The 25539-nt window shown below is 52.8% G+C and overlaps 1 protein-coding gene across 12 annotated transcripts in view; it reads right to left on the reverse strand.

Moving 5' to 3' along the window:
- VGLL4 (vestigial like family member 4) overlaps window positions 1-25539 on the reverse strand; it is a 156590-nt gene that overhangs the window by 8046 nt on the left and 123005 nt on the right. Inside the window, exon 1 of one of the 12 annotated variants that reach the window (XM_070360457.1) lies at window positions 10011-10110. The exons of the other annotated variants lie outside the window; for them this stretch is intronic. Within the exon in view, the coding sequence (XP_070216558.1) occupies window positions 10011-10024 (14 nt within the window). The 5' untranslated portion in view covers window positions 10025-10110. Of the gene's footprint in view, window positions 1-10010; window positions 10111-25539 lie in introns of those variants that run through there. 12 annotated transcript variants of the gene reach the window in all.

Consider the following 25539-nt stretch of genomic DNA (forward strand, 5'->3'; position numbering starts at 1 on the left):
GGACCGTGCGGGACGCCCTCAGCACGCACCCTCGTGAACGCAGGACTCCCTGCCCTTTACCAATGGGGCCCAGAGCTGCAGCAAACCCCTGGGAAGGTCTGTCTTCCCATTCTCAGCAGTTAGCTAAACCAACAGGCTCCAAGTTCTTAGGCCAGGGAGGGAAGCAGAATGAAGCAGTTTAGTGCTTTCGAGGAAATGTTCTGGTGCCCTGGGGTCCACAGGCCGTAGCTCCTGGACCCAGGTCAGTGCCCCCGTGTCCCCTACCCCATCCTGGGCTCCCATACTTCAGGAACACCCCTGAGCTGGCGGGGTGGCCACGGGGTGCTGAACACTCCCCTAGCTGGCTGACGTGCTGGGTTTAGGACAGGGACCAGGCCAGCGGCAGGTGCCAGCATCTCAGAGAAGAGGCCCGAGGTGGAGCCAATGAACACTCAGCCTGAGAGGCTGAGAGATGGAGGCAGGGCGGCAACTGGGCGCTCGGCAAGCCCCGGGCAGACCCCGCCTCACCCCGTCTCCATCCTCAGCTCTGGGAGGCCCCCTGACCCCCAAACCATGGGGCTGGAGGACACAGCGGGGACCTGTGTGTGCACGAGGGTCACAGCACCGGGGGACACGGCAGCCTCCCCAGTGGGACCGGAGGTCCTCACCCTCCACGCCCTGCCCGCTCCCTGGAGCTGAGCACAGTGCAGAGTTTTAAACAACCATTCACTAAGTGAACTGTTAAAGGACAGGTATCGTGTGATGTATCTATCATGTGAGGACTGAACTGTGAAGAAAGCTGAGCACTGAAGAATTGATGCTTTTGAACTGTGGTGTTGGAGAAGGCTCTTGAGAGTCCCTTGGACTGCAGGAAAATCCAACCAGTCCATCCTGAAGGAGATCAGTCCTGAGTGTTCATTGGAAGGACTGATGTTGAAGCTGAAACTCCAATACTTTGGCCACCTGATGTGAACAGCCAACTTGCTGGAAAAGACCCTGATGCTGGGAAAGACTGAAGGCCGGACAAGTGGACGACAGAGGATGAGATGGTTGGATGGCATCACCGACTCAATGGACATGAGTTTGGGTCCGGGAGTTGGCGAAGGACAGGGAGGCTGGCGTGCTGCAGTCCATGGGGTCGCAAAGAGACATGACTGAGCGACTGAACTGAATCATGTGGGATCCAGTTAACGGTCTGTGATGAATGAAAGGGAATTAAGGAAATTTCAGAGGAAATGCCCAGCAGGAAAAGACTTTTCTTCTGAAAAAGCAGAATTTAAGGAGCATTCACACACCAGGCACCAAGAGCTGTGACGTGCTTTCCCCCTTCACTTCCCGCATCCTTAGTTTTCCTCCCTCCGCCCATGTCCTGCTTCAAAACGCCCCCCAGGTCATCCAGACTCAGGTCACCCTCCTGCCTCCTCGTGAGGGGGGCGTGGGGGTGTGACCACGACGTCCTAGTCGGGTGTCGTCACCCCTCAGCACCAGTTTCAGACAGGAAGCAGGGAGGTGTGGGGCGAGACAGCCCGGCAGGGCACAGGGCTCAGAGGAAAGGCGTCAGCACTGCGAGGCTGGGAGGTGAGGCAGAGACGCTGTCCGGGATACTCAACGGTGAGCCGGGTGTCACGGGCCGGACACAGCTGAGAAGTAACTGGCGTTCAGAACCCCGCTCCCCAGGACACAGAGGGACCCGGGACCCTGCTGCAGTGCCCAGCCCACCTGGCACTGGCAGGGCACGGGGGAGCCCGCCCACCCCTGCCTTTGACCAAGGGGGAAGACGGTGTCGTCTGTGACACCTGTCGCCAGGGACACCCAACGGGGATGCAGGGCCAGGCCGCCAGGCGCCCACACGCTGCAGCCCCGAGAACAGGCCGGCGCTCAGAAACCTGCTTCACTTGGGGAGTCGGGGCTCCCAGACCGCTGAGACCCGCGACACGGGACCACTCTCCTAACAGCTTGTGCTCAGCCATGTCTCTCTACCCCATGGACTGTGGCCCGCCAGGCTCCTCCGTCCATGGGATTTCCCAGGCAAGCATACCGGAGTGGGTTGCCATTTCCTCTTCCAGGGGGCTTTTCCCAACCCAGGGATTGAACCTGCGTCTCCTGCGATGGCAGGCAGGTTTTTTTTTAACCTCCTGGGAAGCCCTCCTAACAGCTCGACTCAACGTAAATAAGGGAACAGTTTTCCTCGACTGGAACAGCCTGTGCATGCTTCCCATCATAAGCTGAGACAAGAGGGAAAAACCAAAGTTTTAGAAAAGAGGTGCACACCGAGAGCCCGACTGCTGAAGCTCCCCGCCCTCCCGAGCCAGGCCTGGCAGTGGGCACTGGCAGCAGGAGGGTGGCCCCGCACGGACACCTCGTGCGCCCGGCCCTGCCTGCGGCCCGACTGCGTCACGTGGGCCCCATGTGTGTGCTCACTCATTTCGAATGAACGCAGGCGTTGCTGAGACCAATAAAACACAAATTAGCTTAGCATTCCTACTGCTACTAAATGTGTAAGTGATGTTTGTCATTAGGCATTTTCTCAATGAACAACACTTTAAAAAAAAAGGATACAAGCAACTCTCGTATTCTTGGCATCGGACAGAGTCCGGGCGCCCAAGGAGGGATGGAGGCGTCTTGTCTCTCCTCCCGCCCGACAGCCGCAGCATCTGAAGTGCCCACGGGGCTCGCCTCTCACAGCGGCAGGGCTACGGACACGGGGCGGCCGGGCAAGGGACAGAGGCAGGGTGACACGGGATCCACCCACGGGGACAGCCCAGGGCGCCTGCTTTTTCTCCCTTTGCTTTTCTGCTGGGCGGGGCCCTTGCTTCTGTGCGCACGCGCGAGCGGGGACCACTCTCCAGTCCAGGCGCGCGGGCTTCTCAGCCCAGGGGCGGCTCTTGTTGCAGAGCACAGGCTCTAGGCACTCGGGCTTCAGCAGTTGCTCCGCGGCATGTGCAGTCTCCCGCCGGACCAGGGATCGAACCCATGTCTCCCCATGCTGGCAGATGGATTCTTAACCACTGGACCACCAGGGAAGTCTGAGGTGGCTCTTAAAATGGACAGTGTCTGCAGCGGCTTTGCTGGGGTCAAGCCAGCAGCTCCCCCACACCCTCAGTCTGACGCTGAGATTCCCCGGGGAAAGCCTTCCTCGGGCTAGAAACGTGGTACCCAGGGCTCAGGCCACAGGACAACGGAAGCCACCTGCCGGCCCGGGACTCAGAGGGGAGACACGGCCCTTCTGGACACACAGACCTCTGCACGATGCCTGCTCAGACATTCCTACACGTCAGCTGCTACTGCTGCTGCTGCTAAGTTGCTTTAGTCGTGTCAGATCCTGTGCGACCCCATGGACGGCAGCCCACCAGGCTCCCCCATCCCTGGGATTCTCCAGGCAAGAACACTGGAGTGGGTTGCCATTTCCTTCTCCAACGCATGAAAGTGAAAAGTGAAAGTGAAGTCGCTCAGCCGTGTCCGACTCTTAGCCACCCCATGGACTGCAGCCTACCAGGCTCCTCCATCCATGGGATTTTCCAGGCAAGAGTCCTGGAGTGGGGTGCCACTGCCTTTTCCAAGTCAGCACAAGCACCCAAGTCATAAGTGAACCGACCAAAAAGCAAACGGATTCTTAGGAAAAGCCTGCACCAACTGGACTGAATGAGACAGGAACCCGTGAAGCTCCAGGGCAGCGTCTGGCCCAGGGGTCACTGGAGAAGCGATCCCAGGCCCTGCCACCAGGAAGGGGGTGGTCTGAAAACACCTTGAATGCCATCTCCACTCCCCTTCTGGGTGGGAGCCGGGCCCCCTCTCTAATTCCGTTCCAACTCTTTGGAAGGCTCACTCTTAGCCTTGACTCCATACTCGGTGACAAGTCGCTGGAAGACAGTGCACACTGTTTAGGGTGAAAAGCCTGGATGCGTCTTCCTGGTCAGAGGAAGAGAGCTTTGTGGTGCGGTGGCTGTGAACAACCGATGGGAGAGGGGTGTGAATCGAAGCGCACCTGCGTGACCCCTTAGGGCGACTTCTCAGACACCCCCAGGGCCGGGGGCTCACTCAGTTCACTCCACGGCTGCAAAGCGCCAATGAAAGGCACCCCGTACAATGAATGGAATCTACATTCCAGTATAATTCTGTGATTGACAGTCTGCTCTTTGGAAAAAACCCAAGAAAGTCTATTTCTTCTTTCAGCCACCAGAAAACTGCTTCTGCGTCCACCCTGTCACGCCCAGGATCCTCTTGAGCCAACAAGCATCCCTGCCAACAGTCCTAACCCCGTCAACACCATACCCTCCTGTCGTCATCCACCTCTGTGTGCTCTCCAAATCAGCATCTACATCTAAGTGTGGTACCCAGAACTAGACTCCCCATGGACTGGAGCCCGCCAGGCTCCTCTACCCAGGGGGTTTATCCAGGCAAGAAAACTGGAGTGGGTTGCCATGCCCTCCTCCAGGGGATCCTCCCAACTCAGGGATCAAACCTGGGTCTCCTGCACTGCAGGCGGATTCTTCACTGTCTGAGCCACCAGGGAAGCCCTTCAGCTTTAAGTGTGGTACCTAGAACTAGATAACACTCTGAAGGAAATCGAAAGAACAGGTAACTCCCTTCAATGTGCACAGCATATTTTGAACCAAAAATCAAAAGGAAGTAAGAACCAAGGCCAACAAAACTGAATACTGAAATCAGGATAACTCCAAGACCTGCAGTCAACTGGAACTCCACCTACAACAACAGGACCCAATATGCAGCGGTTCTCCTCCAGCAGCCTGGTCCCATAGCAGCGTCTAGCCTCCTGAAACCCTTCCGCTCTTTTTCTCATCTTTCACTCAGCTACACTGTGATGTACTGGCTAAAGACAGAGATTACAAACGAGTTCCTGCATCATGTGCGCACACCTGTCAAGGATGGACCCGCATGTTTCCTCCTGTGCTGTCTGGTTTGTGGCAATTCCCTCCCGCCCTTCACGACCCACAAAGCCGTGCTCCTGCCCCTGAATGCAAGCACGTTCCCAGCATCCAGCTCCCATGCTGGCAGTGTGTGTGTTCAGTCGTGTCCAACTCATGTGTGTGTGTGTTCAGTCGTGTCCGACTCGTGTGTGTGTGTGTTCAGTCGTGTCCGACTCGTGTGTGTGTGTGTGTGTTCAGTCGTGTCCGACTCGTGTGTGTGTGTGTGTGTGTGTGTGTGTTCAGTCGTGTCCGACTCGTGTTGTGTGTGTTCAGTCGTGTCCGACTGTGTGTGTGTATGTGTGTGTTCAGTCGTGTCTGACTCGTGTGTGTCTGTGTTCAGCCATGTCCAACCCTTTGTGACCCCATGGACTGCAGCCTGCCAGGCTCCTCTGTCCACGTGGACTCTCCAGGCAAGAACACTAGAGTGGTTTGCCTCTTCCTCCTCCAGGGGATCTCCTGACCCAGGGACTGGACCCGAGTCTCTTGCATCTCCTGAACTGGCAGGCAGGTTCTTTACCAGCTGAGCCACCGGGGGAGCCCTGATGCTGGCAGTAGGCAGTTCCACACTACCCCGTGGACTTCTTTTTAATTTTACTGCAGTGCAGGTGACTTACGGTGCTGTGTTAGTTTCAGGCACAGTGGTGTGATTCAGCTACATACACTTAGAATCATTCTTTTTTAGATCTTTTCCACAGAGGTTGTCACAGAACATTGAGCAGAGTTCCCTGTGCTGTACAGTAGGCCCTTGCTGGGTTCCTGTCTTATGCGGAGCAGTGGGTATGTGTTCATCCCAAGCTCCTGATTCATCCCTGCCCTGCCATGTCTCCCTTTTAAGTAAGCGTACTTTTGTTTCCGATATCCATAAGTCTGTTTCGATATCCGTAAGTCTGTTTCCGCTTTGTAAATCAGTTCATTTGTATCAATTTTAAGAAAACTAGATTCCACACGTGAGGGGTGCCGTGTTTTCGTCTTTCTGTGACTTCACTTAGTACGATAATCGCTAGGTTCATCCACGTCACTGCTCACGGCATCATTCTGTTATTTTGTGGCTGAGTAGTAGTCCATCGCACACTAGTACCGCACCTCCTGTTCATCTGTTGATGGACACTTGGTTGCTCCGGTATTCTGCTCTTTGTAAACAGTGGTGCGCAATGAACTCTGCGCAGCAAAGTTTCGTTTCCAACTCCGGTTTCTTGGGGACTGTGTCCAGCAGCGGTACTTGGGGATGATACAGCAGCTCTCCTTCTGGTTTTGTAACCAGCCTCCACCCTGTTCTCCGAGCGGCTCTACCAACCTGCGTCTCCCCCAGTAGTCTAGGAGGGAGCCCTTTCCTCCACGCTGTCTGCAGGACTTTTTCTTTGGAGATTTTTGATGACGGCCCTTCTGACAGGCGTCAAGGGGGCACCCTGTTGGAGTTCAGATTTGTACTTCTCTGGTCAGTACTGAGAGTGGAGCATCTTTTCGTGTGCTTTTTGGCCGTCTGTGTGTCTCCTTTGGAGAAATGTCTATTCAGATCTGCCCATTTTTTAAAATTTTTTTGGGGGGGGGCAGGAGACATAGAACTACATGAGCTTTTTGTCTTATTTTGGAGCCATGGACTTCTTGATAGTAGAGGATAAGTTCTAATTCAACACATTCATTTAACACTAAACAAAAATTTTAAAGCCAGTTTTTCTTTCAAAACCACCCACCAACCCTGACTAACATCAGAAACTCTGCAAGGAAAAATAAATTACTGATTTAAATTATTATAAAGCTTTACTAAAAACGTTTGAGAATTTAAGTTTTGAGTATATAAAGTGATTAAATGTTCATTTAATAAAAGATCCTGAGGCATCTACCAAATATTCTTTAAAACAGTTATAATTATCAATTATGGAAATATGATTATTAAAGAGCCTTTGGGATCCTCCATCTGACAGCAGATTATGTAGTGTATAAATTTCAAGCATTTAGTGAATTAATTCTCTCTGAGCAGCCAGCCACATGGTCTTGGCTGAACTCTTATCTTTCTGAAAACCAGAGGAAAAGGATAGCTGAGCTATTTTTTTTCTTTACTTCAATTACAAGATAAGAACATGATTACAATTTCTTCAAGATTATTTCAAGGATTCCTGGACACTAAGAAAGGCTACTAATCAATGGACAACTGATAGGCAAATTACGAATCACCAATCTCCATTCTCTAAGCAAGTCCCCAAAGGGATTTGCAAAAACCCGATGTGGATGGCTTACTTCACTTCCCAACTTATTAAAATGCATTTCTTGATAAATATTCTCATTTTCAAACTCTTGAATTCAGAACTGACTTTCCCTATAGTGTCTGCTTAGTTTTACTGTAATGTCAGTAGCATCTGGCTATTAAAAATCAAATATTTAATCCCAAACCCGGCACCCGGAAGAGGAAACCAGGAGAACCATGACTGTTCAACCCTGAAAGGGCATCACACCCTCGCCCCAACTCTTGAGTTAATGATCCTAAAAATGTCTTCAGAGAACCCAGGAGGGCCATCACCCAATATCCTGAGTGACACACCCCTTTCCTTTTCACAAGGACCTCCCACATCAAGTGGGAATGGTGATTCCCAATCACCTTTTAAATTAAAAAAAAAAAAAAAAAACCACACCCCCACCCAGGTCCTCACATGAGGACCACCCCCAACCATGAAGCCCCACACATCCTAGCCTGAGAGTTGACCATCTGTCCTCCGAGTTCTTTACACACTCTTCAACCCAGCTGAGCATGGAATACAAAGGCTGAACACATAATAAATTCATTACTGTTTATTCACTTGAACTGAAGTTAATCATTAGTCTTTGGAAGGTTTTCTTTTAATCTTTTTTTTTTTTTAATTGTGGCAAAATACACATAAGATTCACTATTTTAGTCATTTAAAAATACACAGTTCGGTGGCATTAAATATACATGCACTGGTTTTTTTTTTGGTACTTCGTCTTAATGGTGGCACTCGGGGTCTGCAATCTTCACTGCAGCACACAGGACTCTCTCAGCTGTGGCATGCAAGCCCTCAGCTGCGGCCTGCGGGATCTACTTCCCTGAGCAGGGATGGAACCCAGAGCCCCTGCGTGGGGAGCGTGGGGTCTTAGCCACCGGATCACCAGGGAAGTCCCCACCTGCACTGCTGTGTAACCGCCCCCGTCAGCCACATCCAGAAATCGTTCATCTTTCCGAAGTGAAACTCTGTACCTCTTAAATATGAACTCAGTCCTCTCCCCTCAACCACCTGGCAATCACCCTTCTCCTCGCTGCTGCGATGAACGTGAGTCCCCACTGAAGAACATCACACACTATCTGTGTTTTGGTGACCGGCACATTTCACTTTGCATAAGGTCTTCAGGGTACATCCATGGGTACAACCCAGCTGCCAGAACTGGGTTCCTTTTTTAAGTACTTTGCCTGGAAAATCCCATGGACGGAGGAGTCTGATGGGCTGCAGTCCATCGGGTCGCTAAGAGTCGGACACGACTGAGCGACTTCACTTTCACTTTTCACTTTCATGCATTGGAGGAGGAAATGGCAACCCACTCCAGTGTTCTTGCCTGGAGGATCCCAGGGACGGGGGAGCCTGGTGGCTGCCGTCTACGGGGTCGCACAGAGTCGGACACGACTGAAGCGACTCAGCAGCAGCAGTGTTCCATTGCACGGACCCACTCATTCCTTGATGGACACTGGGTTGCTCTGGGGACTGTGAACACAGGTGTACAGATGCCTTCACTTCCTTTGGGTCTATACGCACGAGAGGACTTGCTGGATCACGTGGTAACTCTGTGTTGAACTCTCGGTCCTTAGACGTTTTGACTAATCATTGCTGGTAGTGTCCCTCACTACGAGACAGAAACGACGGGTTTCCAGAACCATAGGTCTGGCCTACAACAACAGCACAAACACCTCTGTAAACACAGTCCAAGTGGTCCACAAGACAAACGCCGGGGAATAATGTAAGCATTTGAAACAGAACTAAATAAACAAAGACCGTCCATCCATCGCCGGCTCACCCGAGCCCACGGCCCCAGGCACACACACACAGGGACTGCAGTCGGGGTTGAGTGTTTGGAGACTCACAAAATACCCTATTTGTGGTTCTCGTTTTTCACTACGGGCCTTTAAAAATGACTTCAAGTCATCCAAGGATGGCGACTGTTAGTAACAACGATCATTCGTGTAACATTAGTGAACAGCTGACAGATCTGCCTTGATCCACAGCCTCAACCCGCTGCCCTGCAAACGTGATCCCCAAATGACCAGACGGAAACCCAAGCCCGAGGGAACTGCCGGGCTTGCGGACAGGACAGGTGAGATCCCCTGGAGGTGGGCTCCTCATCTCCATGGGAACCTCAGCTTCCTTCCAGGGCCAGGGGGAGGGGGCTGCTCGTGGAGTTAGGTGGTGAGAGCCCCGCGTCCTGAGGCCGCTAGGGGCCTCCTCTCCAGTGGATGCCCGGGCCCTCCATCCACTCGCAGAGGAGGGCCTCCTCTCCCTCCCCGCGGAGGGAAGTGGTCACATAGCTGAGGTCAGAGCCTCCAGACTTCAGTTGTGGCCAAGTGCTTTTATTCGCCTTGTAATTTTCTTTAAGAATACACGCTAAACCGAAAACATACCCCCCCCTCCTTTTGGAGGCAATCCGAGCGGCCGAACTTGAGTGGGAAGGACAAGCACCCCGTCTTCCGCGGAGCTGCGGGCTGCAGCCGGTCACGTGACAGCCAGCCTGAAACACGAACACGTCAGCCGTCACCTGAAACCTGCCTGCTTCCACCGCAGGAAGGCAGCTCCTGCAACGACTCCCCAAGTGCCTTCACGTGTCGTCGGCGGCAGGGCCACGGCCCCTTTAAGAGCCCCGGCCCCTCGCAGAAGAAACCGGAGGCTGCGGTGGGGATGTGACTCTGGGTGGGGATGTGACTCTGGGACGGGGGCCGCCTGGCAGGCCAGAGGGATGAGCAGGAAGAGGGAGCAGAGACAGGGCCGCCTCGCCCAGCCTCGCTGCCTTCGGAGTTTAAATCAATTACAGCTGAAAATACAGGGTTGCCATCTGGTTTGCAAAAGCAAGGATAAGGGAATAAAATGAAAGGGCTTTTTTGGTACTAACCTCACTTTAATCATTGCCAAAGAGCATGAAGACAGCCCAGCGTCCTCCCACAAGAAAGCCGTGGGCCTCCCAAACTTGGCAGGCGGTCCCGCGCAGGACGGGCTGGGCGGGAGGCCCGTCAGAATAAAAGTCCCCCCGCGGGAGGTGGCGCGCTGTGTGTGTATGGGGGGCCGGGGGCCGGCTGCGGGGCCCGGGGCTCCTGGGCACTTTCTGCACGGAGGGTGCCTTCCAGAAGGTGACCTGCATCTTTACTGCCCCGATCGAGAAAAGAGCTCGGTCTTCAGGATGACAGCGTGCCATTTCCTCCTCCTTTGTCTCCTCGGTCTTCCAGAACATTGGCCTTTTAAAAACGTCTCTGAAAAGGAGGCTGAATGGAACCCACGAGAGGCTGGGGGGCTCGGGGGGCGGTGCTCAGACGAGCAGCATAGCCCGCAAGAGCCTCTCTGAGCAGGAAGGTCAGAACGCCCCGAGTTCCCTGCGCTGGGCTCTGTAGGAACAGACTTCCTCCTGCAGAATCTGGTCTGGGGTGGCTGCACAGGACGCACAGGTCTGCAGCGTCCTCACCCACACCCCGCGTCACGGACCACCCGCCCCCGCTGACATACACCCACCCCCCCAGCCTCAGTCCCCTTGCCAGGCCAGGTCAGACCTTCACCCACCCCCAAACCTGAGTTCTTTCCTCCCCAGGTGAGTTTTACAGACAAAACCAAGGCATGCCTGGGTCCGGCTCACAGAAAGTACAGCCCACGGCGGCACCGTGGTGTTTATGGGAATAAATGCTGATCAGCCCGTTATGGCCTTTTATAAACCGGAGATCACAACAGTAACAGATGATGTGATGATGATGAAGATGGCATTTGTGTTCCGGGGAAAAACACATCTTTGACCCAAAAATGATGCAAAAGCGGTCTTCCAAATCCAGCCCCGACAGAGTCACTGTCTATAGCAACAGTGTCCATAACATTACAGATCTCAGGAGTGTGAACTTTCGAGTAAACGGTACCTCTGTCAAACCACAGGAAACATCTGGTAAAATGGTTAAATAAAAACAGAATTTAAATGTCTGACTTCATAGCATGCTCATGGTACCAACGACAGACCGTTACAACAAACGCCGAAAGCCTCCTGGCCACTCGCAGTGCTCAACACTCAGTGTCCTGGAGTGGGGGGTGGACAGGCAAACAATCCGGAACCCTGGCCAGGATCCTGTTTTCCCCGAGGGGCGGGGGGTACCACACTGCCACCCCTGAAATGTCCTCAGGCCCAGAGCAGACTCCTCCACACACTCCCACAGCCCCCCAGTGCCACGAGCAAAGCAGGCTCCCAGAAAGTGCTGGGCAAGGAAGCAAGTAAGGAAGTGCACCACGCGGCGCGCCTCTTGGTCCCACCACCAACATGCAGCGAGCACACGCAGTTATCCCCACCAGCAAAACACAGCCCAGATGCATGTTTCCAGGCGCCTGCCGGAGCATTCTGGTCCCTTCTCAAACACTTTAGAAGGCTTTTCCATTAAAAAAAAAAAAAAAAAGATTCAATGACTTGACCACTTCTCAATCTAAAAAAACATCTGTTTCAAAAACACAGTAAAGTTGAAAAGCAAATTTAACTTAGGAAAACGGTTATTTTCCCAACTCATTTGATGGCGGGTCCCTAATATGAAGTTGTAACATTGCCAATAGACAGATACACATGCTACTTGAAAAAAAAAGAAGACAGAAATCACAAAAGAAATCCAAATGGCCAATAAAAATATGAAAAGATTAGTCAAGTTTCCTAGTAGCAGAAAGAAAGAAAGAAAAAAGGAAAGTTAGAACAATGATTCATTCTCCCATGAAACCTGGAAAAATTAACAGTTAACGAAAGGTCACCTCTGGGATGCTGTGGGTGATGGACACGTGCAAACAGTTGCCCGTGGGAATGTCAGTCAGCACACCCAGAAGAGATGAGCTGGCAGGACGCACGGACGCAGAAACGGGCGCCACCCAACCAGAAACCCCACTTCCAGAGGCAAGGGCCATGTGAGACGTGAGCAAGAAGGGAAGCCCAAGAAGCCGCGGAAAGATCACGAACAAAGCAACCCTGTAGACAGCCTCAGTGTCTGCATTTGTTAACAAGGGTTTTTTTGGTCACAAGCAACATCAAACAAGGCTTGCTAGCTGAGGCACAGTGGAGAACCTACTGGAAAGATACTCTGCTACGCTTCTTGGAAACGAAACAAGAGGCAAACAACCAGTGCTCAATAAGAGAAAAGGAGGGGGAGCCCTGGGATCAGGGGCAACCGGAGGAGGAAGGCGCCTGGGTCTGGGCAAGAGGCCCGCCTGGGGACACCCCGCCACCCCCCGCCACCCCACCAGGCGCTCCAAGTTCAGGTGAGAGAACCCACAGTCACCAGCCAGGTCCCACATCCTCGCCCACCTCCATCACAGCAGCACCACGGACTTGACATCAGGGCTCAGAAACTAGAGAAAGCAGACATCCAATGGGCTTCCCAGGTGGCAGCCGTAGTACAGAACCTGCCTGCTGACACCAGAGGCGTTGCATTGAGATCTAAGATCTTGGGTTCGATCCCTGGGTCGGGAAGATCCCCTGGAGAAGGGAATAGCAACCCACTCTGGTATTCTTGCCTAGAGAATCCCATGGACGGAGGAGCCTGGTGGGCTACAGTCCATGCTGTCACAGAGTCTGATACGACTGAAGTGACTTAGCAGGAGCACCGTGCTGCTGAAAAGTCAGAGCCCAACCCTTCCCTCCAGCTCCCCTGCTCCCCGAAATGCTATGAGTTCCCACAGTCAATAGCAGTCACCTGAGCTTTGAATGAGTTATTTCTAAGAGACTGAGGTCTCACAGCAAAGTGGGCTATTAAGAGTTCTGCAGGTTTAAGGAAGAGAGGACAAGGGCAATGCCCCTCCTCTGCTGTGAACGAGGGAAGGTGCTGGGTTGTTGGGTTTTTTTAATTCCTTTTTTTTTTTAAAGCAAAAGTGTTGGAATTGTTGGCTAGAAAAAGAAACGAGCCTTTGGGAAGCAACAGAAGTACAGGAAAAGGTGCTGAGTTTTATCTTGGAGCTCGCAGGGACACTTACGTCTGTTTCTTACTGCTCAGCCATGTCCCGTTCCTGACAGATCCTGATGCTGGGAAAGACTGAGGGCAGGAGAAGGGGGCAACTGAGGATGCAATGGTTGGATGGCATCACCGACTCTACGGACATGAGTTTGAGCAAGCTCCGGGAGTTGGTGATGGACAGGGAGGCCTGGCGTGCTGCAGTCCATGGGGTCGCAAAGAATCAGATGCGACTGAACAACAGTGTCCTGTTCCAATTGCTTCTCCTCCTCCTCCAACTTGACTTCCCTTCCCCATCATTTCTGAACTCACGCTCCCCCGCAACCCGTCCTGTGTAACAGCCACTCACATCCCGAAATGTGGTTCATTTATCACGTAGGATGTCATCGCTCCTAGTGTGGACAGACAGGCTCCCTGCTGTGGGTCCAGCTGGTTCCAAAGGGTGACCTCCGAAGGAGGGACACCCAGGGTCATCCCTCCCCAGGTCCCCGCTTCCCTCGCCCCCCAACCACCCACCCTGCAACACAGGGAAAGCTATCCTCGATCAAAGATCACTGGAAGGCACCACAACAAAACCCTATCTAACTGCACCCTGAATTGAAAAGAAAACACCCAGGGAGGCACTGCTGAAGGCAAACACACGTGGGGTGTTAGACGGCATCGCTGTCCGCGGCACACACCAGACAGAAAGCGAACGGGGCCGCAGGGTTCACAACTAGTGAACACACGTGTGTGCTCGGTACTGGTTGTTTTCTGTCTGTGGATCCCAACTCTTCCCGAAGCTGGCGGGAGGGGCGCTGGGAGGACAGCAGGTCACATGACCACCAGATGCGGTGGCGTAGGCGGCCAGGGGCGTGAAGGGGAGCCCAGGAGACGGTGGTGAGCGCCACGCCACACACGCTAAGGCGCCCCGGGCAGTGACAGTGCTGTTTTCAAGACGGACGTTTCGAGGCGGGAGGGCCACCCAGGCTGCCCACCGTGGGTCCGGGGAGGTCTCTTCCCACACCATGTGCAGCTGGCACAAAGGCGGGCGTTTGGGTATCTTCCTAACATAACCGTGGTCGAGGAGACTTGTGTGGACTGACAGTCCAAGGAAGCCATCTAAGGAGAATAATTCTGGGCAAGGGAGTTTAGGACAAATCACCGCAGTCCCTGCAGGTCACCCTGAAGAGCCTGGGTTTTATCTCACTGTCAAAAAGGAGCTAGAGCCACTGCCCACCCATGAACACGGCCACGCCCTCCACAGAGGCGCTCAAGACACACAGGCTGATCACGGAGCCACGTGCCCATCACGCCTTTCACCGACGTCTCTACTGCCAAGGTCGCTCCTGTGTCTCGAAGAAGAGGGAGCCTCCCGTTAGTCGCCTGACATAACCTGCTCTGGGGCTAACACACCCGAAGTTGTTGCTGTTCAGTTGTTCAGTCATGTCTGACTGCGATCCTGTGGACTGTAGCCCACCAGGCTCCTCTGTCCATGGGATTCTCCAGGCAAGTGCTAGAGTGGGTCGCCATTTCCTTCTCTGGGCCATCTTCCCGACCCAGGGATCAAACCTGTGTCTCCAGCACTGGCAGGCGGGTTCTTTATCACTGATCCCAGGGAGCCCAATACCCAAAGTGGTCTCCCACAAATAAACACCACAGTTCTATTTTAAGATAGCTGAAAAACATTTTAGCTTTGAGAACCTTTTAGGTAGATCTGGGAAGACTCCAAAAGGAGTAAACACTTGGGCAGGGGTTTGCTTGCTTTTCTAGTGTGGACAGAACTAACTCTCTCCACTGAGAAGAAGGGTCCAGCCATCCCCTAACCTGCGAGAGGCCCCCATCTGAACTGGATCTCTCCCTTCCATACACCTCACCCGATGCCCACGCTGGGATCCAAGCGAGGTGCATAGGCAGAAACAGAAAGAAGAGCAGGGGGGATTCATTCACACAGTAAACTCTGGAGGCTTATTACTCGCAGTCAACAACTGGGGTAAGAGCATTTGATCCAAAACTTGCATCTCAAGCAGAGGCAGTGATCCAGATTATACGAAGCGTGCATGTGCCCAGATACTAGGGACCTGCACATTTCTGCTTGTGGGGGGCGCAGACTGTGGGGAGACAGCGGGGAGGAGCGGTAAGGAAAGCAGGGGAAGCAGCGGGAGTGGGAGTCTGTCCCAGGGGTGAGGGGGGGTGGGTCTCTGAACTAAACATCAAGGGTTCACAGGAAAAAAACACAGGCACAGGAAGAGGTGCCACTCAGGACTTACCACGTGTTTGAAAGTCATTCTCACCATCCCTTCCAAACGGAAGGATGTCGACAGTGCACTCAGAGTGACACGTTTCTCGTGAACGCTTCCTTACTGCTTGGAAGGCCTGGGGCACCGTGCTGAGTGTGGGTGGGACAGACCTGGGTCAGGAGCAGCAAAGCGTTGTTCTGTACACAGAAGCGTCTGCGGTGACGCAGCAGGAACCCCCATTGCCGAGAGGAGGAGGCAGGAACAGGGACCGAGGACGGGGGTGGGCATGCCTCAGCAGCGGGTCAGAAGCTCCTGCAGGCGGGGGTCTGCTCAGAGTTCCCTGGGGCTGCCTAGGGGCCCCGGCAGAGTTCCGAGCAGAGAGGAAAGCTCCAGAAACCTTCCTTAGCATTTAAGTGCCAAGACCAGTAAAGAGGGCGCTGCCGTGGGAACGGGGGTCTAAGCCACGGCCACGGCCAGGAGCCTCCCAGAGGACACCCAGGGCGACCAGATTTCACCAGGGGCAGCAATGATCACACGTGGGAAAGCAGACGGAAGAGATGGCGGTGACTCCAGGGCAAGTGGAAACACCCCGCCATGGAGACAGGGGCAGGCCTGGCTAAGCGCTGGTGGAGACAGGAACCTCTGAGGTCGACGCCGGTGGGGCAGCTCTCCAGGTGGGGGGACCAGGGGGACACACAGTGCCAGAGAGGCACACAGCTCCGTGGGCACGGAGGCTGAGCCCTGGCCGGGCACAAAGGCCTGGGAACCCTCCACCTCCAGTGGGCGTTCACGCCGGGACCTGGCCCATGTGCTCCCTCCAGGGCTTGGTGCAGTAAGCAGGATGGGGCCCGCAACACGCGGTGACGACGAGCCTGTGAGAGCGCCTAGGTGCAGGAGCCAGATTACCAGGAGGGGGGCCTGCGAGGGCAAGAGAGGGGGCGAGGAAGCCGGGCAAGGGGTCCCCCCGGGCCTGGGGTCGTGAGGGCACCAGGGAGGGGCGGATGGGAGTTCCGTGACCGCTGACGCTCGGGATCACAGCCCTGGACTGGGGTGCGGATGCGGAAGGGGAGACGCTCTGTTCCCTGGAAACAGCTCAGAGTGGAGAAGCCAGCGTCGGAAGGCCGGGGAGGGGCACACCGTCAGGGAGAAGGGGCTGGGCTCCCCCATCTCTCCGGCCTCAGGGACTCTCCCTGGAAGACCCAGCATGGAAGCTGGCACCCAGCAACCCCAAATCAAGGGATCGCGTCGTCACCAATCTAAGCCCTATGGCACCTGAGCCTCGCGCGTGTGCACGTTTCTTTGAGACCAGATAAGATGCCCACATGGCCTGGCAAGCATGCTCCCTAGAATATTGCTGACAGGGCTCATGACTAGAGGATCCCACGGCGAGTCACGCTGGGGATTCCCTGCACCCCAGACTCTCAGAGCCAGCCTCACGCCCACCACACGGGCAGACCCCGGAGCCCGGGTCAGGTGCTTCCCAAACTCTGGCTGGGGAACACTCTCCCCATCCCTCGAGCACTGAGGCAAGATGGTCCTCAAAGGGCAACGGTGCTCCAAGTCCTGGAGCGGTCCTGAGGATACAACTCCTGAGGAGCGGTCCTGAGGATACAACTCCTGAGGGGCGGTCCTGAGGATACAACTCCTGAGGGGCGGTCCTGAGGATACAACTCCTGAGGGGCGGTCCTGAGGATACAACTCCTGAGGGGCGGTCCTGAGGATACAACTCCTGAGGGGCGGTCCTGAGGATACAACTCCTGAGGAGACAGAAAAGCCCAAACCCTCCCTGGACAGGCTCAACCACAGGGACAGGCTGGGGGAGCAAAGAGGGTGGAGCCGACGACGGGCTCCCTAGTAAGTGCCCCGACCCACTAGGAGCTCCTGGGGTCTTGTCGAGGGAAGGCAGGCGGGAGGCAGAGAAGTCAGAGGAGAGTGCAGGGGAGCAAACTCCACTTCCTGCGGGCCTCCGGTGCGGCCAGGGACCCGGGCCCAAAATCTGGATCTGCTGGTTGGCGGGATTCCGACCTACGTCCCTAACCCACCCCTTGACTGCAACACGGAGCTCTTTAATCATACTTTAGAGACAATCTGGGGAGAAATTTCAAGAGAGAGAGAGAGAGAGGAGTGGGAAGACAGACGGGGGTGGAGGCAGAGGCAGACAGCATGTGTGCCTGAACCCAAAGCTTTAGTGAAGACGCTAGGGGACCGCACACTGCCGTTTATGAAACAAAAACTACCCCACACGCAGAACTCAGGGCTCGGACACGCAGGGACGCAGGAGGCGACGGGTTTATAGGTGAGATCCTAGGGGAGAGTCCAGGAAGCACCCCGACTCTCACGCGAGGCCACTTCTGAGCAGTCCTCCTGGTCCTCAGGCAGGAGTGCCAGGCCCTGACCTCATGACAGGCTGGCTCTGCGTCCTCAGAGCAGCAAGGCCGATGGTCCGACCGCGTGGACACAGGGCTGCTGTCGGTGTCCCCAGCTCAGAAGCATCTTCACGCAAACAGCGCCCGGAAAACCCGGAGAGTCAGGGCAGGAGGGGGAACCAAACCCTGTGTGGTTTTGTTTCCTCAACTTCTCAACAAACGCCTCTGACTTAATCCATCCACCAAAAACACTCCCCACCCCCAACTTTAGAGTTGTCTTTAAACAGTGTCTTCACACATGCTAATGAGGCTTCCCCAACAGGCCCCAAAGGCCCTTCAGCGCCTCTCTAGGAAACCAGTCCTCCTTTCTCAAGGTCCTCGGCCCAACGTTCACAAGCTCTGTGAAACGGAGGCGCCCAGAGGTCCGCGGAACAGACAAGAAGGGACCCGTGACGAGAGCGCTGGGTTCTGCTGCCCTGACTGCTGGCACGCTTGGCATTTCTTCACCCTGCGTGTCATCCGGCCAGAAGAAACCCAGGGCAGGGCGGCCGTCGGCCTGCCCAGCTCTCGGCAAAGACTCTTAAGGCAGAAACGCTGCCTGCTGGGAAAAGGCTGATGTCAGCTCTTAAGAGCACGGCTCCCCGGCTCGGATAAGGAGGTCTTTGTTTTCGGCTGAACTGTGAAAATGAGAAAATGCCTCCAGCCTGACAAACAAGAAACCCACACAACACAGGTCAGGCCTGTGACCTTTCTTTAAAGGTACCACACTTCATTAGCAAAACACTCGCAGGCAGCACACAGCTGTGCCTTTAAGGGCCTGCAGAGCAGCGGGAAAACCACCTTTGCTTCCACCCCAGGCAGGCAGCAAACCCCACCCCACCCCCAGGGCAGGGCCAAGGCAGCCCCACCAGAAGCACTTCTTAGGCTCCACCTCCCTGAACCAAAGCCTTCATTACAGATCCAGGCTCCCTTCTCCTGTTCCTTTCAAAATGAATACACATACTTGCTAGACACTAAGGAGGATTTCAGAGTTAGTTATTTAGGATAACTGAAACTAAAGGCCATAAAATATCCTCTTAAACCCCAGAACACTTGTGGGAAGACACGCACGCCTGTGTGTTGAAAGCACAGAAGATAGAATCTGGGGGCTAAAACTTCCCAAGTTCAGACGATGCCAAGAAAGATGTGGGAGACAAAGAGAGAATGCACATAGTTTGAGGGATTCTATTTCAAGAATTCTTGATTTATGGAATCTGGAGAGGGGAAAGAAAAAGTGTCTTCACGTATTTAAAGCAGATTATAAAATGCCCTGGCCTGAACGTTTTAGGCTAAGGCTGGAAAGATCCCCTGGAGAAGGGAAAGGCTACCCACTCCAGCATTCTGGCCTGGAGAATTCCATGGACTGGAATTGCATGGGGTTGCAAAGAATCGGACACGACTGAGTGACTTTCACTTTCTATTGGTCTGATAATATTGGTGATGGCTCAGCAGGTAAGGGCTTCCCTGGTAGAAAGCCCTTATCAGCTGGTAAAGAATCTGCCTGCAACGCAGCAGACCCGGTTCAATCCCTGGGTTGGGAAGATCCCCTGGAGATGGGAAAGGCTGCCCACTCCAGTATTCTGGCCTGGAGAATCCCATGGACTATATAGTCCATGGGGTAGCAAAGAGTCAGACACAACTGAGTGACTTTCACTTTCACTAAGTAAAGAATCTACCTGCAATGCAGAAGACACAGGAGATGTGGGTTTGATCCCTGGCTTGGGAAGATCCCCTGGAGGAGGAAGAGGCAACCCACTCCAGTATTCTTGCCTGGAGAATCCCATGGAGAGAGGAGCCTGGTGGGCTACAGTCCATGGGGTCACAGTCAGACATGACCGAGCAACTGAGCACACAGAGAGACCTTAGACAAGAACACGATTCCAACAGCCCTTTCCTGAGCACGAAGGAAGAAACCCTTCCCGGCTTGCGTGGGGCTCTCACCTGCACAGAGACCCCATTCCATTCGGCGTCTTCAGGGGGAGGGGGAGCAGCAGCACCCCGAAGGGAAGCCTCGCCATGCAGGGCGGATGGACCCGCCTCACTCTCTCAGTTAACGACAAGCCCTTCCTCACCGAGGCCCCTGCACCCAGCCACTGCTGCCCCGGCGGCCTACTCTCCGCCTGCCATTGCCCGGAATCCTTCCGTTGGGTTGAGAACGCGCGCACAGCACATCATCCCAAACCACAAGGCGTTAAGGTCCTGTATCAGCCAATTCACAGCTGCTGGACACGTGTGCCTTTCAGTATGGCTCTAAGATGGTTCCTAAGAGCGCTGGCTGCAGGAACAGCCAGCCTGGGTTTTGATTCCTGGCTCTGTTACCAACCAGCTAGCTTCGTGACCTCAAGCAAGTTACAACCTCTCAGTTTTACCACCTGCAAAAGAGGGGCAATCACAGGATCTCAGAGCTGAGATGACGCACGGAGTGATCATGCCCACGGAGCACTCAGCACACTGCTCAGTACACAATCAGGCTTGACAGCCAGTCACGGTCATGACCAAGCCCTAATACAAAGGCTCTCGTGATTCTCTGGATCCTGGGAATCCTGATCTATAACCACTCTCAGGAATGAAAAGTCTGACGCTCTCCAAGGCTTATGTAGACATGGACACAGCACTAACACGCTCTGCCTGTAAATACATATTACTGTTTACATAATAAATACATGTGACTGCTTACCCTTAAAGCCCTAGTTGCTAGTATGTCAAGGTACAAAAATAGCCCCAAGTTTCCAATTTCCTCTAGGTCTAGTTGGTTTTTTTTTTTTTAATTACACTACAGTTGATTTTGGGTTTCCCTCATAGCTCAGTTGATAAAGAATTGGCCTGCAATGCAGGAGACCCCAGTTCGATCCCTGGGTCAGGAAGATCCCCTGGAGAAGGAAATGGCAACCCACTCCAGTCTTCTTGCCTGGAGAATCCCATGGCCAGAAGAGCCTGGCGGGCTACAGTCCACGGTGGTCGCACTGTCAGACACAACACACACACACATACTGTTCTCCACAGTGGCCGCAGCAGTCTCCATTCCCTCTGGCTCTAGTTTTAAATTGAAATGAGGAATTGCTTCCTCTACTTTCATGAAGTTTGTGGAATGAACAGTCCCTTGGTAAAGCGTGTCCATACACATCCCCACTAAAGGTACTAAAGAGACACAAGAAACGGAGACTCAAAGGAAGTGTGGTGATGCTGCCAAGGAACACGGAGACACTGGACTAGATGCTCCTGCACACCCGAGGTGCCATCTATACCATCGACCCTACTGCAGGGAAAATGCTCGTTTTAGTAATCAGTGAGGCTTCTTTGTTTTAGCACAGCTGCTATTACATGCCCAGAACTTGATTTCAAAGGGCTTCCTGCAACTTGCTGGTCACTGTAGGAATTACTGGTTTTGAGCCTGGTTTTCCCCCTCTTTTTCTGTTCATTCCTATGGGGTCAGGAGGGAAGTGACTAAGGCCAAGGGAGGAAAAAAAAGAGAATAAGCAAGGGAGAAGGAAGAGGAGAGAAGGGAGGAGACCAGCAGCAGAGAACCCTACCCTGGAGAAGCACTCAAGGACACGCGGGATCGGCTCCCTCAGACTCGAGGGAGACCTCGACAGCACGGCCGCGGCGGGGAGACAGCCTCGGGGGCCACGGGTCACCCTGGGCAGGAGCTCAGAGTAGCAGCACCGCCAGGGGGGCGGGGGTCCTTTGCGGGGCCCTGCCTCCTTCAGCGTGAACTGTTAACATGGGCTGGGCGGGCGCAGCCCTCACGGCACCAGGCCAGTGACCGAGGCTCTGACCTCAGCGGGCACTTAGGGCTTTTGCCCCGCTCGGAGGCCAGGGGCAACTACTCAGCACGTGTACACGCCACTGATCACAAAGAGCTCCTCCTCCCACGGGGTATGAGCTCAGGACGCACAGTCTCCAGACAGTGGGTCTCATTTTCAGTTCAACACAGGGATGATTTAGCACCTGTCACACGCCACACACGAGAAGGCTCAAGTGTCACCCTAACGGTGTGATGTTCGTCTTTTAGCGGCATGTCACCCCGTCTCAGGTGAGATGCAGGTGTGACATGATCACGTGATGACTGCTTTCAGTGCTGCGGTTAATCCCAGCTCGATCGCTGTCACTTTGGACACATTATCCTCTCAGTTTCAGCTTCTGACACACACACACATACCCCCCGCCCCCCATCTTAAAGGGACACATTGGCTGTGAGGGTTAAATGAGGTAACACACAGAGCGTCTGGCAGAGGGAGGGTCAGCACAGAGGAAGCACTCAGTACACACATTCCCTTCCTCTCACAGGTGACAGTGAACAGGTCATACATCCATCACTCTCACACACAGGTGGAAACGGGGGAGACGGCACTCTTCAGCACACAGCTCTCACCAGGCTCTACCAGCCAAGCAGCCTACACCAAGTCTCAAAACCAGTATAAATTTAGCACGCATCAACTGTTAAGCCCTCAGGAGTTTTAAACTGTATTACAAATACACAAGATGTCACAAATGGACAACATTATCCACTGCAACAGTATCATTATAAAAAATTAAACATCTGAACAAAGGGGACTGGCTGGACCAACCTTGGCGCATGCACGCCATGGAGTACTACGCAGCCATGAACAAGAATGAGGACCTGGCATGAAGAGATGTCCATGATGTATCACTGAAAATACCTGAGCTCAAGCGAATATATAAAATATGACACTGTGTGTGTAAGAAATAAAGGCACAGAAAATATTCACATACCTGCTTATTTCCACACACACACACGAAGGGTAATCACCTCCAGGGGAGGGCACAAAAGCGGTGAAGGACACGGGGGGGCAGCACTTCTCTAGTACTTTTCAGGACACAGGGAGGGGGTAGCACTTCTCTAGTACTTTTCAGTATGGTTTTGACTTTTTTTTCTTTCAGTCTTATTGAGATATAACTGACGAGACATCACTGTGAAAGTTCAAGGTGTACAGCAGAATGACTCACATATATGCTGATACGATTACACAACCTTGGCTTCTAGAAGCATGCTAATATTTTACATATTCAAAAAGTGAAATCAACAAGGATGGAAAAAATCTCCAATTGAGTGCCAACAAACAAAGAGATGTTAATAAACACAACACTGAAAGGGGTGGTAAAGTAACTTCTGAAGTTGGTATTAATACTTCAAAGAGGCTACTGTAATTACACCCTCGGCAAGGTCAGTTTAGTCACTCAGTCGTGTCTGACTCTTTGCAACCTCATGGACTGCAGGACACCAGGCTTCCCTGTCCATCATCAACTCCCAGAGCTTGCTCAAACTCATGTTCATCGAGTTGGTGATGCCATCCAGCCATCTCATCCTCTGTCATCCCCTTCTCCTCCTGCCTTCAATCTTTCCCAGCATGGGGGTCTTTTCTAATGAGTCAGTTCTTCACATCGGGTGGCCAAAGTATTGGAGTTTCAGCTTCAGCATCAATCCTTCCAAGGGACTCTTAAGAGTCCTCTCCAACACCACAGTTCAAAAGCATCAATTCTTCAGCACTCAGCTTTCTTTATAGTCCAACTCTCAAATCCATACATGACTACTGGAAAAACCACAGCTTTGACTAAACAGACTTTTGTTGGCAAAGTCATCTCTGCTTTTTAATACGCTGTCTAGGTTGGTCACAGCTTTTCTTCCAAGGAGCAAGCGTCCTTTAATTTCATGGCTGCAGTCACCATCTGCAGTGATTTTGGAGCCCAAGAAAATAAAGCCTTCCATTGTTTCCCCATCTATTTGCCATCAGTGATGGGACTGGATGCCATGATCGTTTTTTGAACATTGAGTTTTAAGCCAACTTTTTCACTCTCCTCTTTCACTTTCATCAAGAGGCTCTCTTTAGTTCTTCTTCTCTTTCTGCCATAAGGGTGGTGTCATCTGCATATCTGAGGTTACTGGTATTTCTCCCAGCAATCTTGATTCCAGCCCAACATTTCGCATGATGTACTCTGCATAGAAGTTAAATAAGCAGGGTGACAATACACAGCCTTGACGTACTTCTCTCGCTGTTTGGAACCAGTCTGTTGTTCCATGTCCAGTTCTAATTGTTGCTTCTTGACCTGCATTCAGATTTCTCAGAAGGCAGGTACGGTGGTCTGGTATACCTATCTCTTCCAGAATTTTCCAGTTTTTTGTGATCTACACAGTCAAAGGCTTTGGCATAGTCAGTAAGGCAGAAGTGGATTTTTTTCTGGAACTCTCTTGCTTTGTCAATGATCCAACAGATGTTGACAATTTGATCTCTGTTTCCTCTGCCTTTTCTAAATCCAGCTTGAACATCTGGAAGTTCACAGTTCACATACTGTTGAAGCCTGGCTTGGAGAATTTTGAGCATTACTTTGCTAGCGTGTGAGATGAGTGCAATTGTGCAGTAGTATGAACATTCTTTGGCATTGCCTTTCTTCGGGAGTAGAATGAAAACTGACCTTTTCAGCCCTGTGGCTACTGAGTTTTCCAAATTTGCTGGCATATGGAGTGCAGCACTTTCACAGCATCATTTTTTAGGATTTGAAATAGCTCAACTGGAATTCTGTCACCTCCAGGAGCTCTGTTCATAGTGACGTTTCCTAAGGCCCACTTGAGTTCACATTTCAGGATGTCTGGCTCTAGGTGAGTGATCACACCATCATGGTTATCTGGGTCATGAAGATCTTTTTTGTATAGTTCTTCTATACAAAAAGAGTTCCTCAGCACAGGGTAGGGAAAAAAACCTACAGATCTTAAACTCTTCTTAGCAGGTTTGTTTTTCAGAATGGCAAGGGCGCAGCAATTCTGCCACTCTGACGTGTACCGCAGGACGGAACACTAAAGGAGTCGATGTTGGAATCATGGAGACATGAAGATGGATTGGGAGAGGGGAGGAAGAGCTCTGCGGAGTTGGATTAGAATTGCAGTATTAAAGTGAACCCAGGACTCCCCAGCTCCTTCCACTGAGTTTAGAAACCAAGCTTTCTGTGATGGCAGAAATGTTCTGTGTGTGCGCTGTCTGATGTGGTAGCCAAGAGCCACGTGTGGCTATAGAGCTGGAAATGGGGCTAGTGTGACTGAGGAACTGAGTTTTTAACTTTATTTAAAGTGAAATGTGAACTGTCACAAGCAGCCATTGTCTACTATTAACACACGAAACAACTCACGTCTAGAGGCAGTGACACCACAGTAACACTCAGCACCCAGATCTCGGCTTCTAAAGACCATTCCCCACTGAACGGAATCAGACCCCCCGCTCCGCCCGGCCCCGAGAAATGGCTGATTCAATGGCTGGTGCAGAAAGCTTACAAGATAAGCATGTGGTCTGCCAGAAAGCAACAAAGGGCTTCAAGGAGGGGGAGGGGCTCATCTCAGAAGGACACATGAGGCAGTTGCAGGGGCTCTTATCTGCCAAAATCAGGGAGTTACAACTCACCTAAGAAAAAAGGAGCCCTGGAGTCCATACGAATGACAGACAGGTGACAGGAGAGCTCGTCCACATCAGCTCATGCTTGAAAACCAGGGTCACAGATGAAATGACTTAGGAAATTCGTTCCCGTAAGACGAATCCCACCCTAACCCTTGCCTCATACCTTAATCCTCTTTCTTTCTAAGTGGCAGACAGAGTACTTTCCACTTCCCAAACAAGACATTCATGTTCTTAACGCTTTTCTTAGGCAATAAAAAAAATCAGAACAAACAAACAAACCAAAAATATTCTCAGGGTCACCCTTTCAATAAGCAGTTCAAATGACCTGGAATTCTCAATTTCCAAATTCTGGAGAAATCACTAGGGGAACCTCTGCTCTCTCCCCTTCCTTCCCTAAAGAAAGCAGAAGACAGTCAGTCATACTCTGCATAAGCTTCCTACCCT

The sequence above is a fragment of the Bos mutus genome, chromosome 22, assembly GCF_027580195.1.
Source record: "Bos mutus isolate GX-2022 chromosome 22, NWIPB_WYAK_1.1, whole genome shotgun sequence".
In the NCBI taxonomy this organism is placed as follows: Eukaryota; Metazoa; Chordata; class Mammalia; order Artiodactyla; family Bovidae; genus Bos; species Bos mutus.